The 18,474-nt window shown below is 30.7% G+C and overlaps 2 protein-coding genes across 2 annotated transcripts; both read left to right on the top strand.

The window, feature by feature from the left end:
- Positions 1–8,217: 8,217 nt before the first annotated feature.
- On the top strand, positions 8,218–9,069 carry LOC130974465 (uncharacterized). Its single transcript, XM_057899344.1, has 2 exons — positions 8,218–8,512; positions 8,660–9,069. The coding sequence occupies exons 1-2, from the start codon at positions 8,218–8,220 to the stop codon at positions 9,067–9,069; spliced, it is 705 nt and encodes a 234-aa protein (XP_057755327.1).
- Positions 9,070–15,670: 6,601 nt separating this feature from the next.
- On the top strand, positions 15,671–18,062 carry LOC130974464 (uncharacterized). The gene is made up of 3 exons (XM_057899343.1): positions 15,671–16,129; positions 16,300–17,302; positions 17,626–18,062. The coding sequence occupies exons 1-3, from the start codon at positions 15,671–15,673 to the stop codon at positions 18,060–18,062; spliced, it is 1,899 nt and encodes a 632-aa protein (XP_057755326.1).
- The last annotated feature ends 412 nt before the right edge of the window (positions 18,063–18,474 follow it).

The raw sequence follows: 18,474 nt of genomic DNA, 5'->3' as shown, positions 1-18,474 counted from the left end.
AAAAGAAAAGCAAAGCTATGAGTGTTATCACAAATAAATTAATTAGATGCAATTCTCCATGCTTTGTGTAGTAGCGTGTAAGCTACCCTTAATTGCCATCAAATCACTTTGACCTTTTCTCTTTCATATTTTCAAGGACTACATTAACTTTACTTGATAAAATTTGAATTCCACCACATGTTAAAGAAAGAAGTCCGTTGGAAGCATGCAGCCAAGAGTCAATGAATTGGGTTTTCATTATTTTAACCGTTGTGCCCCAATTCCATTTTTCTTTCGGTCCAAGCATGCAAAATAATTTGGGCTTATGATCATGTTTGAATTCTGGCCCAAATAATCACAAATTGCTTCAGCCACATAATATAGGAAACATTAAACAAGGCTGATTGGTTTTAAGCATATTGGGCTTGCAATAATTCTTCTTTTCTGTTCGGCCCAATAAAAAAACCTACATCACAAAATTATTAATTAACATATGTTAAATAAAAATTAAATTAATAATTTTGTAATTAATATAATTAATAATGTTTAGTAATCACAAATATTAATTTAGAGTTTTCCAAACTCATCAAAAATAAAAGATAAAAAATATTGTATTTTTTTATTAAAAATTTATAAAAATAAAACTAAATATATATATAAAATATTGCTTATAAAAGATAAAAACACGAATAAATATAAGATAATAAATAAAGATAAAATAAAATAATAAAAATTAAAATTATAATAAAATATATGTATTTTATTAGGATAAATTTAACTAATATAAAAAATTTTTTATTGTTGTTATGAACCAATATAAAAAAGTGATTTAATATATGACGCCTCCAAAAATTTGATAATCAAAATAAATGGACTCCTCAATAACTAAAAATATTGTCATGCAAGAGTATGGCACCACCTTAATATATGCTCTAATTAAGATCTAAAAATTATTTTCACCACATTATTTGAATTTTTGTTTATGCCCTTAAAAAAAAAAAGAGAAAATGTTTCTTGTATAAATAATACATTAGAATTAAGATTGAATAAGTTTAACAACATACATATGCAAATAAATGGTCCAACAATATTAAATTGTATTGAATAAGTTCTTATACTATACTAATTAAAATTGAATAGATTTAACTCAATTTTAAAATTAGTTCAAAAAATAAAAAAATATTTTATATTTATAAACTACTATTTAGAGATTATATCCTTCAAAAATATAAAACATATAATAATATATAATAAATATAAATATATTCTAAAAATTAAAAGATTTTTTGTTATAAAAAGATATCTTTTTGATTATTCTTTGTTCTACAGAAATTTTTTTCATAAAGCGTGAAAAGTAAGAACGCTTATATAATTGTAAATCGCTTTATATTTCCATAAACTTATATTTCAACATTTTATTAGGATTGTCAAAATGGGCTAAATCCATCGAGCCAGCCCATTTATCCATTTAAAAGAACGGGTTTTACCTCTAAAATTAAGTCTATTTAAAACTCAGGCTAAACGAGCTGAGCCCGATTAACCCGAAAAAATGGCGGGTTAAACGAGTGGCCTGTTTATTTATTTTTTTTATTTTTTATCAAAAAAAGTAGCACTTTAAGCCGATATTTCTTTCAATCCGATCCGAAAATTCGACCCATCAACTAAAAAAAATATTTTAAAGATTTTTGACCTAAAAGTCATATTTTTTGTCAAAATATTTTTTAAAAAATAAAATAAAAGGATAAATAAACTAGTCTGTTTAATCCATCGGACTGACCATAAACAATTTAAGCTAAAAAATTATAGCCCACGAATGAAGTAGATTTAAATGGTCCAACCCATTTAACCCACGAACTTACCGGGCTGAACTTAAATGAGTTAGGTTAATCTATTAGATAATCCTACCTTTTATTTCCATTCTAAAATAAAAAGTGATCTTTTAAAGACCTAAATTAATTTAGTGGAGTTAAGTGACAATAATTTATTTGAAACTAATGAGTCAACCTTGACTATTTTAAAACCTCACAACTTTGGGATATCAAATAGCCCCACATTCATCGAAAAAATTAAAGAAAGAAAGTTGTGATGATATATTATATATAGAAGATCTATATCGGTTGATGAATGATGAAGAAAACACTAAGGTGAAGGTAAAGAAAAGAGAAGAAGAAGAAAACAAAATCAGTTCATGAATTCTCAACAGGATCTTGCTATACAAAAAATCAGTATTGAAAGTTATGTGAAGCAAAACTTAAACCAAAGAAAAAATCAACGACTAATATAATATGAGAAGAATTTGGACGAGAAATTAAATGAGAGATAATATAAAATGAGAAGACACTACATCTAATTTAAAATTTTAAGACAACAAATTAATGGATCTTTTATTTTATAAACTTCTCACTCTTTTTTACTTTCTTTAATATAGAATTAATTTCATACACCTTAACAATTATAATAGAATAAACAATAAAAAAAATCCTCGTCATAAATCATTATTTAAAATTGTGACTTCTAAAAGGTTTTAACATTAAATGTTTCATTTGTTCCGTACCAAAACAAACCATAATTCCTTGCCGAAGAGAACTAACCAATAATTAAGCGGCATCAAACACTGAGTAAGCCAGCATTTCGAAAAAGAAAAAAATAATAATAAATCGAGATTTAATTTAAATTATAGTTCCAAGTCTATAACCTATGTTTAATGAATTAATGCTCTTCTATATCCATTGAATAATAAAATAATGATATACCAATAGCACCATATAAAATTTGTTCCCGCTAGTGTGGCTTTTCGTTTTGCTTTTCCTTAATTTCTAGCTATAAAAGAAATAGAGACAAATATAACAAAAGAAACATGAGTCTTGAGGCTCCTCAGATATCCCTCATCCACCTCCTCAACATCAAAATTAACATGTATAAAAAAAAATGCGTTTGGTATGATTTAAATTTTTGGAGATATATTCTAATTAAAACTTAACTAATAAGATATTATTGCACAATTATTATTTATTAGTTTAAAACTTTCTCGTGTGTTATGCATTTTTATTGCTGGTGCTTGCTAATCTTTTTGTTCAATATGGATTTATTTAATATGTTTTTAAGACAATGTTAAGATTATTATTATAATATTTTTTTTAAAAATATTTTAATAAATATATAATAAATATATTAAATACTTTAATTTTTTTTATAAAAATCTTTTTAATTTATAATTTTAAGACACATACTAGTTAAACTTTTTAAATATTTATGTTTATGTCTTTTAAGATGACATATGATAAACTCTAATATTTTTGTTGAAGTGATGGCAACAGCATAGGGTTTAGTGTAGTTATAGCAGCAAGTAAGGGAACTGTATAAAACGAAGAAATGTTTAACTTTCAGGGGAAAAAAAATATATTAACAAATTAAATAAAAGACAACTAAATTATACAAATTAAATTAATAATTTCAACTAAATAAAAAAACAAGTGATCAAGTACAGTACCAAAATTTATCAAAATTATATTTTTGAGTATAAACATTAAGTATAAATTTAGTGTTAGCTTCTAAAGTAGTATTTGAAAGAGAGATAGAGATTGAGAGTTTGGGATTGGGAGATCAAGACTGTGAGACAGGAACTAAAATAAGTCTCAGTATTGTATTTGGTATAAAGTGGGAGATAGAAATTGAATTAAAAATGAAGTTTTAATTTAATTTGTACAAAAGATAAAGTTAAAATTAATTAATTGAAATTGGGGTATTTTAGATATAAAATGTTATTAAAATTTCAGTTTTCGTCTCCAAAAATATCAGTCTCCTTCCTATGTTTCTATTTTTTGGAGGTACTGAAATATTGAAATTTTGGAGACAGAGACTGAAATTTTAGTACCAATTTCTGGACCAAATAACCAACAAACATAATATTAAGTCCCAATTTCCCACTTTTCGTCCCAGTACCTCAAAACAAATGCCACCTAAAAATAGGCACGGACCCATGTATAATAATGGGGAACTTGCCCCGGTCTCAATATATATATATATATATATATATATATATATATATATATATATATATATATATATATACCCCAATTTTAAATTTTAAACGACCTCACTACAAATAAATTAAGTCCAATTATTAAAAGTCCAAATCCATTTTATCTTTCTAGCATTTTGACTATTAGTTAACCTACTCAAATTTAGTCTATCTTCTTCTATTCTCAAATTCCAGCCGTCACTCATTTACTTTCTTAAACACTTTTCTTAGTTTCATATTTTCAACCTTTTTTTTTCTATTTCTTGTCTACTGGTCATCTTCTTTTCATCAAAAGATAAATTTTATATTCTCTATTTTGTTTTATATAATTCTCTATGACTCTATATATCTTTCAATTTAACTGTTTCTCTTTTTGATATTTTCAATTGTAAATTTTAATTTAAACAATTATAGTTTGGATATTAATCTATTTTTTATTCTCTTCTTGAATTTATATATTTTATTTTATTCTCAATTTAGTGATCCTTATTATTTATTTGTTTATCTTTTGTTCTATTCTATTATATATAATTATGTTGCATATAAATTTTTAAAGTAAATTTACCAATTTACTAATTTTAGAATATATATTTTTTATTTTTAGAAATAGTAATGAAAAAATATTTTAAAAGAAAGCTACCACTAGAATTTGAAGTCATTCCATTAGCCTCTTCTAAAAAGAAGTTCTTAAAATTTAATGTGAAAAGTCTGGTAGCTGAACTTGAACAACGACCTAAATTTCAAATTATGATTCAAAAGACAAAGATGAAGTTAGACGAGCTTATTTGCAAAAAGGTCCTTGTCAACCAAGAGAACATGATTTTTCACAAACATATTTTGGAACTTCTCTTCGTAGATTTAATGCTGATTGGTTCGATGAATTTGGCAATTGGTTGGAATATAGTATTTCAAAAAATGCTGTCTTTTGTCTCTGTTGCTATCTTACGAAACTTGATAATGCGAATGGTGATGCTTTTGTAAAAGAGGGCTTTTAAAATTGGAAAAAGAAGGAGAGATTAAAAACACATATTGAAAATCATGATAGTGCTCATAATCAAGCTCAAAGAAAATGCGAAGCTCATAAAACAGAAGCAACATATTGAAGTTGTTTTTCAAAAGCATTCAGACCAAGCTAAAAGTGATTACAGAACTCACTTAATAGCAACAATTGAATGCATTAAGTTCTTATTGCAACAAGAATTGGCTTTTCGTGGTGATGATAAATCACACAATTCAAACAATCAAGGTAAATTTTTGGAGCTTCTTGACTTTCTTACTCAAGATAAATATCGAGTTACTTCTTTGTATAGCTTGTTTGAATCCAAGTGACTCGTTTTTTGCAGTTGATAAGGAAAAGTTGCTTCCTTTAGCTTAATTTTATCCACATGAATTTTCTTCTACTCAACTTTTGGCACTTAATAGTTAACTTGAGAATTTTATATTAGATATGCGTTTTGATGATCAATTCTCAAATATAAATAAAATTAGTGGATTATCTCAAAAGTTAGTTGAGACAAAAAAATATATTGTTTATCCATTGATATTTCTTCTGTTAAAATTAGCTTTGATTATACCTGTGGCAATGGTATCAATTGAGACAACATTTTCTGCTATAAATATCATAAAGAGTCGACTTTGTAATCAAATAGAAGATAAATGGTTGAATGATTGTTTGGTTACATATATAGAAAGAGAGACATTCAATCAAGTTAATAATAAAACAATTATTCAATATTTTTTAAAAAATGAAAATAAAAATAAAAATACCTTCAAGATTTGAAGCAAAAAAATTAACAACTAATGTAATTTTTTATTTTTTTGTATTCAAATAATTAATGTACACTTTTATATTTTTAAATTTAAATTAATATATATTTTAATAATAATGTATATTATTTTTATTCCTAATATAAAATTTTTAGGTTCGTCACTGCCTAAAAGAATTGATGAGAACCTACAAACTTATTATTAATGTTGATGAAAGGGAATTAAGTTTTTATATAGAATAAAATTATTTCTATGAGAAGATCGATAGAACCATATGTAACCCTATAAGACACTTTAATTAGTCGATAGATTATGAACAAGCTTAGTTTATAATTTGAAAATAAATCTACCGTCAACTGTCTTTGAACCGAAAATGGTTGGTTCAAAAAGATCAGTTAAAATTTGTTAAAATTTATTATTTTTTATTTAATGTACTCTGTAATATATAATGAATAAATATTAAATAAAATTTGAACGGTTTAAATTGATTGTTTTTTATCTTTCTTATTATTGAAACTTTGATGTATTAATAATAATAAACTTTGAAAATATTTTGATAATAAAAAAAATTAGGCAAAAGCCATCTAATTTTTTTATTAACTACTACTTTAATTACAACTTACACATTCATTGTTCTTCTTCTCACGTTCCTCATTTTTCACCCTCACAAATAATAATTAAAAAAGATATGCATTAATTGCATTATAGTAATAATAGAAATTAAAGTACATTAATAATATTTAAATTGTTTTACCAACTATTATGATAAAGATATTATCTACTATTAGCAATTCTACTAAATTTGGTATACTTTTTCTATAATCATGTCCGTGTCAATTTTCAGCCTATTCTGCACACAATTTTTTTAATTTTTCTTTTTTCATTCTAAGTAATAAAAATAGTTTAAATATTTTTAATTTAATATCTATAATTTTACATATAATATCTGTTCTTGCTGAGTTTAGCCGGTGTATAGCTCGTCCATCGATGAATGTCTTCAAGCTTCTTGTCGGGATGAGTTATACGTCGGCAAGGAGAAAACAAGGGGGTGGGTACCTGCAAAAGACACTCCGACGCTCAAGTCAGTAAGTGTTTAAGAGGTATATAATAATTTTATGAATATAGAATGTAAGACATGAAATGAAAGTTATCATGTGTTATGTTGTGTTTATAATTGATCCGTCACCTTATAACTCAGTCTTTATTGTGCATTATGAGTTATAACTCGGCCTTAATTATCATTCATTTTGTAACTGACACTTTCATTACCGACTTAATGACCATTATTCTGACTTAATGATCAACGGTCATACCATCAACTCTATTACATCAACTTTATGCCTATAAAAGGCACCAATCTTTATATACACTGGACATTCTAGAGACATTCTGGATATATTCTATATACATTCTATATTCATAGAATTATTATAATACATATACATGATAAATTATACTTCATGTTTTACATTCTATATTCATAGAATTATTCTTATACCTCTTAAACACTTACTGACTTGAGCGTCGGAGTGTCTTTTGCAGGTACCCACCCCCTTGTTTTCTCCTTGCCGACGTATAACTCATCCCGACGAGAAGCTTGAAGACATTCATCGACGGACGAGCTATACACCGGCCAAACTCAGCAAGAACAATTGGCGCCGTCTGTGGGGACGAGTAAAATCATTCCCACTCCCCTTAGGTTCATAAAACTTGATTTACATTCAAATTTTTGAACCAATCTCAACAATCTTATTTAAGATTTTAATACCTCTTATCAAATTTTAATATATCGTAACTTTTTATAAAGTATATACTTTATACATTCAAATTGCTTCATTTTTACGTATCATAATATTCCACATCTCATAATCGATTAATGAACCAATCCGAGAATAAACTCAGCTTTCAATCAATCCAAAACGAACTCGGTTTTCAATCAATCCGAGCACAAATTCACTTATCAAATTTGCTTATTTTTTTCAAAGTTCTCTATTTACACAAGTAAAATTATATATTTTATTCAACATACTTTTACATTTATATTTTGAGTAACTAATACTTACTGATTTATTAGTTATATTCAAAACTCAATATATGTTCTATATAATAATGACATATAACAACCATGTCAATTGCATTTTTATTTCATTATGTATTATATTCTATTGCTTAATAATTTCATTTATACAATAATTCAAAAGCCAAAGAGCCAAGGCGGTTTGGGTGTGGGAGATCTAGTATTAAAGAATGCAGCACTCTTATTCAAGTGGTGGTGGCGTTTTGACAAAGAGGAGTGCCCACTTTGGAAGAGAGTGGTGTGTTCATGTAATAAATTGAATTCTCAAAAGGGGCTGGAAAAACAACAAATAAAAAATACAGGGAGTCTTTGGAATACTACTGGCAACTTGAGATTTAGTGAAACTGAGCTATTTAGCACTTTTTATGAAGGTATGCAGTTGCAATTGGGAGATGGAACTAGAACACTATTTTGGGATGATGTATGGATGAAAGGCGGGAAGCTTAGTGAAAGATTTCCAAACCTCCACAGGGCAGCAGCTGATAAGGCATGCACCATCAGTGATTGTGGTTTCTGGGATGGGTATGTATGGAGATGGGGTTTGCAATGGAGGAGAGCCTTGTGGTCATGGGAAGAGCAAGAGCTAACTGAGCTACAATCAAGCCTAGCAAAGGTGGGGATTCGACAAAGCGAAGTGGACAAGCTGGTGTGGAAGCATGATAAGGAAGGTACTTTTTCTGTAAAATCTTTTTTGAATGTGGTATATAAGAATAAAAATCTAGGACAAGAGCCGAATATGTTCAATTTTTATAACAAATTGTGGAGGAGCTTGGTCCCTCCCCGTGTGGAGATATTCGTTTGGTTTGTAATCTTAGAAAAAGTGAATACCAAAGACAGATTAGTTAGGTGTGAAATCTTACCAACATCAGAAATTACCTGTGTTATCTGCGGCAAGGCACCAGAATCTGTTCATCATCTGTTTTTCACATGCGAATATGCATGGAAGCTGTGGGGTTCGGCTCTTAGGTTCTGGAATATACATTGGGTTTGGGCAGGTGATCCTAGACAATGTTTTGAGTCATGGATATATGGAACTAATAGGAAGGGTGCAAAAGAAGACTGGATGACAACCTTCTTTGCTGTGATTTGGTCCCTGTGGAAACATAGAAATGCTGTTATCTTCAAGAAGAATGAGTTGAATTTTTCTCTATTAGAACAAGAGGTATCGTGCTTGGTGTTAGCTTGGTCAAGGGACAGAAGGTTTCGAAGAACAGGAGTAGGATAATTTTTCAGAACAAAAATTAAAAATTAAATTTGGAGGAGGTGAAATTTGAATTTATCAATTGAGTAAGTCTTGGAGAGGACATAGTGAAAACAGAAGAATAGATTGAATTATTGGAGGCTTGTGTGGCACCGTACATGGCGTTAAAGTGGAGTATCTAAAAGGGGATTATCGTTGTGATCTCTTCATAACTGATAAGATGATTTGAATTGGTGATAGGTTTGTATTTGTTTTTGAATTATTTGTTGCCGTTTTTATCTTCTTTTTGTTAGATGGTTAAAGCTGTCGTTATGTTTTGTTTGAACTATTTGTTTTCTTATAGGCTCTGTTTTATTGCTTTAGGATTGTAGTTGTTTTGCTTGTTTTTCGGATATTGGGTACTATTTGGTTGTATGGTTTGTAACTCTGCACTAACTCACTCCTTTGTTGGAGGTTGTGAGTGATTCAACTATCAAAAAAAAAAAAAATGACAATAATGATGAGTTTAAATCTTAAAATTGGATTCTATCAAAAAATTAATTATATATCAATTGTATATAACTGTTACACTATTCACTTTATGCTATTAAATTTTATGTTACTATTTGTTTAATGTAGAAAATTAAACAGGCAATTTATTACTATTGCACGAAGAATATCCCTCGTCATACTGTAACTGCTAGAAACATTATACTAAATGTATAATTCATCAATAACTGTTATCTTACTGCTTTATTATCAAATTAAAGCATGTCCTACAAAACAAAATGTAGATATTCACATTTGGCATGTATGACATTCATATATGTCGTCTTCTTCTCTACAATTATCAACTTTCAAGGTATATTTTTTTTTTACTTTGAACTATTTTACTTTTACAATATATATTACTCAATATATATTGCGACTTTATACCTATTCATTTTCTCAATTTATCTTATTCATGTCAAGACCTTCACTGTAAATTGTAAATATTCAATAACTAATTGCTTTAGAGAGAAATTTATCAATAAGTTGTTGTGGGTCGGAAAAATTCCCAAGACAATTAACCATTATATCCTCGGATCATACAATTGATTCCGTCAATGGATATCTATCTCTGAACTTTTCAGTTCACATACAATCAAATGCTAAAATTATTCTTAAGTGGAAAAGTATCCCCCACACAACTATCTTGATTGAATGACTCTTATCACTCAATTATTTTTTGAATAAGTGCCGACATAATAACCCGACTAAGCTTGGGGGCTCACCATATCATTATTCACTCATCTTTTAATCGAGTTATAACTCATTTTACTTTCTAAGCTTAGCCTGGATCATATGATCGGCGGACAAAGCTTGGGGGCTGTGATCTGTCACCTTATAACTCAGTCTTTATTGTGCATTATGAGTTATAACTCGGCCTTAATTATCATTCATTTTGTAACTGACACTTTCATTACCGACTTAATGACCATTATTCTGACTTAATGATCAACGGTCATACCATCAACTCTATTACATCAACTTTATGCCTATAAAAGGCACCAATCTTTATATACACTGGACATTCTAGAGACATTCTGGATATATTCTATATACATTCTATATTCATAGAATTATTATAATACATATACATGATAAATTATACTTCATGTTTTACATTCTATATTCATAGAATTATTCTTATACCTCTTAAACACTTACTGACTTGAGCGTCGGAGTGTCTTTTGCAGGTACCCACCCCCTTGTTCTCTCCTTGCCAACGTATAACTCATCCCGACGAGAAGCTTGAAGACATTCATCGACGGACGAGCTATACACCGGCCAAACTCAGCAAGAACAATAATAATTATATGAATATAGAATGTATTATTGAGATTAGATATAGAAGATTCTTTTTATAGGCATAAAATTGATGAATAGATATGACCGTTTGGTCATTAAGATAGAAATGATGGTCATTAAGTCGGTAATGAAGGTGTCAGTTACAAGCAAAAGAATGAATGATAGTTAACGCCGAGTTATAACTCATAATACATAATAAAGACTGAGTTATAAGGTGACGGATCAATATCTATAATTTTATATTCATAATATTCATACTTTCATACATATAATATCCACAATTAATAAATTTTTAAAATTAATATTACCTAATTTTAATATATGTATTTTTTGAATTATCTCACATGTGTGTTAATAGATCATAATTTTAATTATTTTAATATTTTTTATTTAATATTTATATATATATATATATTTATTAATTTTAATATGATCAATTAAAAATTACATTTAATCATTTATTTCATAATTTTCTTCCATATTTCATTTTTATTTTTTATTTTTAATATATATATATATATGAGTTGTATAGTAGAAACTATTAAAATATTTTTAATTTAACATCTATCATTTTTTATGTATAATATCTATAACTTCAAATATATAATATCTATAATTCACAAATTGAAATTGATTTGTTATTAATTATTTTTTATTTTTTATTTTGTAGGTCATAAATCAATAATTTTTTTTATGCTTTTTATTTTCAATAAATTGAGACTAATAAATTTTAGATTTTGGATTTTTTTTATAAAATGTATTATGATAATTTAAAAATATTTTTTAAGGTTAATGATATAAGAATTTAAATTTTTTATTTAAAATAAAAATTATATAATTATAAATGTAATAAACTAATAATGAGAGAGATATTTTTGGGATTTTATTCTCATATCATACACCATGGAGTAGTGATGATGTATCCAAACACCCCTCACAAAGCAACATACACAAATTTACAATCTGATTTTTATTCTCTTGTAATGCTTTCTTTGTACTTACGTTTTAGCATTCCTGTATTTAAATGGAGTTAAATTTAGTATATGCCACGTTTCTATATTTATATATTGATTAAAGATATGTTCAAATTAAAATGGAACTACTTATATCAAACAATATCCATTATTTTCCCTAAGTTAGCATGCATTAATGTCTCAAATCATTAAGTACCTTTGCCTTGGTGAACTATAAATATTTGTCCTATGCAATCAACAAAGGTTAATGCACTTCTGAAAAAAATAATACAGTATTTTTTAATTTTAAATTTTAAATTTTTAATTCTAAATTCTAAAATTTTAAATTCTAAATTCTAAATTCTAAATACGTGTTATTAATATAAAATATAATAAATAAAAAATTAAAATTTATTTAATTAATAAAAATTAAAACACTCTGATCCTTATTTAATAAAAAATTAGTAGCAAAACTACGTTATAAGAAAGGGGACAATGGCCTCCCAAATTAATAAATTGTATTTATAAGTCTCTAATTTTTTAGTTTAACTCTCTTTTAATTTTTAATTTTTTTTTAATTTATATTTTTCATGTTGATCCCCAAAAAAATTTTTAGCTCCTTTCTTAGTAAAAAATATTTAAGAATGAGCCTATGTACTCAGACTTTACACGAGATTGTTTCTGAGCAAAAATTAAACTTTTGTATATATATATATATACATACAAAAGTTCAATTGGAGTCACTCATCTCAAAAGCTTAAGCTGATAGGAGAAGGTAACATTAATGGTTATATCTCTAACACTCCCCTTGCATAGGCTTTCTTTTTCTCTTTTATTTGCCTTATGCTATTTTCTTTATTTTTGGGGTTCACCAAGGATCGAACTCTTGACCTTTTGGTCATAGAGCTCTGATACCATGTCATGAAACCACTCATCCCAAAAGCTTAAGCTGATAGGAGAAGGTAACATTAATGGTTATATCTCTAACAAGTAGAATTCTGTTGGTGAAAGAGAGGAGAAGAAAAGTCTCTCAATTGTCAACGAGAATATATTGTCATGTCAAAATTCTATTAAAACACAACCCATCCAACACAAAAAAATAATGATAAAATTTAGAATCAAGGACTAATTTTGTTCACATGATAGCCAAGTAGATTCATGACTCAAGAATATAAAATGCGTGCAAGAGAATATATGTTCTAATGTATGGGATCCAGTTAGTAATTAAATAGAATGTGTTTGTGACATCTTTCTTAGAGAAAGTCTAGTCTTTACTAAAACTGAAAAATACATTTCCATGAAAATAATAAATTCTTATTTTTATTTATTACTTTTACTCTTTTTCACAAAATTATAAAATATAAAATGAATGGTATAAAGATTAGTTGTGTGAATTTTTTTAATGTGCTGACTTTGTTTGATAGATCATAAATTTCTCTATTTGAGAATCAAGTGTACCATGGGTTAAAAATATCCTGTTATAGAGAACTAAGTAACTTCCAAATTTTAGTGGTTAACAAGAGCTTTATTATTATATATTTTAATTATGTGAGTACGATAATATAATAATGGTGGAAAGTGATGTTGCAAAACACACCACGCTCGTTAGATCGATTTCTGTAACTGCAGATGATAAGTATGAGCCTCATTATAAATACTAAGTGCATTAATCTATTTTTTTTTTAATAATAATAAATATCTAATAATATTTTAATTAAGGATTTATATTTTAAACTTTTGAAATAATAAAGATATTTTTTTACCAAATTCTTCGCATATATTTTTTATAATAATTCGATTATGAATTCATTGTTTTATTTGTTAAAAATTATTTAATAATAATAAATATAAAATCATTTGAGATAATAAATTTTTCATTTGTTGAAAATGATGTAATAATGATTATTATAAAAATAATTAAAATAATAGATCATTTGCCTTTTTTTATTGTTTTTAACTTTGTAAGTTAAAGTTTTCATCAAAGACATGCTATATAATATAAAGTGGGCCATGCTATCATAGTCTTGGTGTATAAATAGCGGTGCGTGCTTCCGATCCTTTGGTACCCTCAGAAAATCCACACTTGCATATATCTTTAGTCTCTCTTCTTTTTTTTTTTTCTTCTTCTTCTAAACTTCTTCACACACCTCAAAGTGCTTCTAATTCCTCAAAAACAGTTCATCAACTCTTCCCAAGTATCAATATAATCAATCTCAGCCTACTATACATACTGATATGACCAGTAAAGTCAGTTACGAATTATAGCTCGGTAACGCATAATCCTCGGTTCGTAACCGAGTATTCATAATAATCAGCATTTATTCTTATTCAATAACGTCGGATATGCAGTTAATTCTCTCCTCGAATGTTACGACTCAGAAAAAATGATCAACTTCATCCATCCAGATATAAGGAGAGGAGCAAGAGCTCAAAAGGTAAGCAATCTTTCCAAGAAAAACCTTCACATACATATCTCTTTACTAACTTGAGTGTTGGAGTGCCTTTGCAAGTACCCACCTCCCTGGTTCTTCCATTGCCGACGTATACTGCGTTCTACCTTGGGAGTTTGCCGACCTTCATTAAAGAACGATCTATACCTCGGCACGCAGGCAAGAACATCTGGCGCCCACCGTGGGGCCCGCAATTGAAGATATCATTTGTTGTAAGCCCCAAATTCCTCATATCCGCTTATGGCTAATGTTCCTCCCCCTACCCCATCCGAGCTCTTACGGATAGTGACCGAGCTTCAACAAGCAAACCAACGGATGGCGGACGGAGAATCAGAGAATGCAAAACCAAATCACGCAACTAATTAATGCTCGCCTGGAGCACAATAATGATCACCAGGAGCAACATGGGAATGACGAGCGTCAATCGGTACTAACTCATGTCTCTGAGACACCCCAGAGTGGGAATGACAGGGGCCATCAGAGTGAAGGAGCCCAACCCGATGATGAGGAGGAGAAGCTCGACAACTCTGCAGGGCCATTCACATCTGACATAATGAACTTTCAACTTTTCAGACAGTTCACCCTTCCGACGACTTTAACTCCATATGATAGATTGGGCGACCCGAAGCAACATGTTAAAAAATTCCGATCTATTATGATTGTTGACGGTGCATCTGACCCTATTTTATGTCGTTGTTTCCCGTTTTTCTTAGATGGTCCTGCACTTGACTGATTTTGCTCTTTGCCTGGAAATTCTATATCACGTTTCCAAGAGCTGGTTAACCAATTTGAAGACCATTTTGCAGCATCTGCAATATATCTCCACGATTCTGACTACTTAACGACCATTAAACAGGGACCACAAGAAAGTCTGAAGGATTATATCACTCGTTTCACGAAGGTGGCTATGAAAATCCCCGATCTCACCCCGAAGTTCACCTTCATGCCATCAAAAACGGTCTTCGCCCAGGTAAATTCCAAGAGACTATTGCCGTCGCCAAGCTAAAAACTTTGGCCGAGTTCTGCGAGAACGCCAAGGGACAGATAGACATTGAAGAGCTTCGCCAGGCGCGAAAGGCAAATAAGTCGGCCACCAAAGACGATGAAAAAACTCGCGATAACAAGAAGAGTTTCAAACCAGTTCCTCACTATGAATCGTATACCCAGTTCAATACTAAGAGGGACGATATTATTAAGGAAATACTGAATTCAAAGCTGATTAAACCTCCCTAAAAGGTAGGCAGTTATCCCGAACCAAAAAATATTGACAAATCCAAATACTGCACCTTTCATCAGAAACACGGCCATACAACTGACGAATGTGTAATTGCCAAGGATCTACTGGAACGCTTGGCACGACAAGGACATCTAGACAAATTTATCGCAGGACATATGCAGAAGAGAACAACATCCAGCTCTGAACAACCTACAGCAGGTCCATTGTCAAAGGAGAAAGATAAAGCTCCAGCTCAACCTAGGGGAGTGATCAATTGCATTTCGGGAGGTTACGCTGGAGGTGGACATACAAACTTGGCCAGAAAGCGAACCTATAGAGCTATGTTAGTGGTTGGGGATTCTGCTCATAATCCTCAACCAATTCAGGATGTCCCTGAGATGACCTTCCGCCCTGCTAACTTTAATTGCAGCCACACCAACTACAACGACCCTGTGGTTATCTCCATCCAATTGGGAGACCTAATAGTTCGGAAAGTGCTACTTAATCCAGGGAGTAGCGCTGATGTGCTTTTCTTTGCTACATTTGAGAAAATGAAAGTGAGCACTAACATTTTGCAGCCATACACAGGAGACTTGGTCGGATTTTCAGAGGAACGAGTCCCTGTGTTGGGTTCTGTGTGGTTACAAACCGCACTCGGTGAACAACCATTATCTAAGACACAGACATCCAATATCTCGTAGTAGATTGTTTTAGTCCTTATAATGTTATATTAGGAAGACCTTTTTTAAATAGATTTACTGCCATTGTTTCCACATTTCACCTTTGTGTCAAGTTTCCTGTGCAGGACAACGTCATCGCAACCATTCACAGTGATTTACACAAAGCTCGGCATTGCTACAACATAAGCCTAAAGCCCATCAAAAGGAACACGGAAGTGCATGTCAACTCAATACAATCCGAACAACCAATCCTAGCAGAGCTAGACCCGAGGGCCGACTTTCAAGAACGCCCCGTGCCAAATGAAGATCTGACAAAGGTCACCCTGACCGAAGATCCAACAAAGTTTACCTTTATCGGAACATCAATTGACAATAAAGACAAGGAGAAGCTGATTAGTTTCTTGCGTCAAAACACTGACTTATTCGCTTGGACTTTCGAGGATATGCCAGGGATCAATCCGTCAGTAATCACACACAAATTAGCAGTCAGTCCAACAGCCCGACCAGTTTCTCAAAAAAAGCGAAACCTCGGAACTGAGAAACAATTGGCCTCCATGGCAGAAGTCAACAAACTCATCGACGCCCAGTTCATCCGAGAGATCAGATTCACGACTTGGTTGGCCAATGTTGTTATGGTAAAAAAGAATAACGGTAAATGGCACATGTGCGTCGATTTTACTGATTTAAATAAGGCATGTCCTAAGGATGCTTATCCTTTACCCTGCATCGACACTTTAGTAGATAATTCTTGTGGTTATGGCACTTTGAGTTTCATGGATGCATATTCTGGCTATAACCACATCCTTATGCATCCATCAGACCAAGAAAAAATAGCCTTTATAACTGAATATGGTAATTACTGCTATAATGTTATGCCTTTTGGTTTAAAGAATGCAGGTGCAACATACCAAAGGTTAATGAATAAGATCTTTGAGCAGCAAATAGGCAGGAATATCGAAGTATACGTCGGCGACATGGTCGTCCAGATAAAGATCGGCCATCCCCACATAGAAGATCTTGATGAAATATTTACACAGAACAGAAAATATAACATGAGGCTGAACCCCGAGAAATGTGCCTTTGGTGTTCGGGGAGGGAAATTTCTCGGGTTCATCCTGACAGGCCGAGGTATTGAAGCAAATCCAGAAAAGTGTCAAGCAATACTTGACATGCACAGTCCGAAGACGATAAAAGAGGTTCAGGATTAACAGGCAGATTAGCAGCATTGTCCAGATTCCTGCCGTACTTAGCATCCAAATCCTTTAACTTTTTTCAGTGTTCGAGGAAATATGCAAAAAAAATTTCGTGGAATGAAAACTGTGAAGCCGCATTTATGAGCTTGAAATAATTTCTTTCAAAACCACTTGTTTTGCAAAAACCAAAGCTTGGCGAGCCATTATATTTATATTTGTTTGTAACTGATGTGCCCATTAGTTCTGTTCTTATTACAGAAAACAAAAAAATTCAGCAACCAGTCTATTTCGTGAGCAAGTCACTACAAAATGCAGAGCTTCGGTACCCAAGGCTTGAAAAGCTCGCCCTAGCATTAATTTTCTCTGCAAGACGGCTCCGACCTTATTTTCAGAGTCACACAATCATTGTCAGAACAGGACAACCACTTCGGCAGATACTTTCTAAACCTGAGTTAGCAGGGAGACTAATCAAATGGTCTATTGAAGTCTCAGAATTCGATATTCAGTACCAACCTAGAGGATCTGTTAAGTCACAATGCTTGGCCGATTTTGTGGCTGAGTTTACAGACTCATATTCCGAGGATAATGGTCAAACCTGGACCTTGTTCGTAGACGGTGCTTCAAACCCTCAAGAAGCTGGTGCAGGCATATTGCTAGAAAGCTCGAATGGCATAGTTATCGAGCATTTTCTCTGATTCTCATTCAAATCCAGTAATAACCAGGCCAAATACGAAGCCCTTATAGCTGGGCTCAGGTTAGCTACTGATTTACATGTTGACAATTTAAAAGTCTACTGTGATTTGTTGTTAATCATTCAACAAGTAAATCAAAGTTTTCAAACAAAAGATCAGATTTTATTGAAATACCTGGACATTGTCCAGCGGTTACTAAACAGTTTTTCCAAAATTGAGGTTATTCATATGCCTAGGGAGCAAAACCACAGGGCAAATATTTTATCAAAGCTGGTGACCACGCAAGCACACATTGCTACACTTTTAGAATCAACTTTAGACAAGCCAAGAATTGATACATTTAACATTTTAAACATTCTGAATAAAGACAGTTGGCAGCAGTCTTATATTCAATACCTCCGTCATGGTTCCATTC

The sequence above is a fragment of the Arachis stenosperma genome, chromosome 4 (assembly GCF_014773155.1).
Source record: "Arachis stenosperma cultivar V10309 chromosome 4, arast.V10309.gnm1.PFL2, whole genome shotgun sequence".
NCBI lineage: Eukaryota > Viridiplantae > Streptophyta > Magnoliopsida > Fabales > Fabaceae > Arachis > Arachis stenosperma.
Note: the sequence above shows the minus strand (reverse complement) of the source record. Positions and strands in the feature narration are given on the sequence as shown.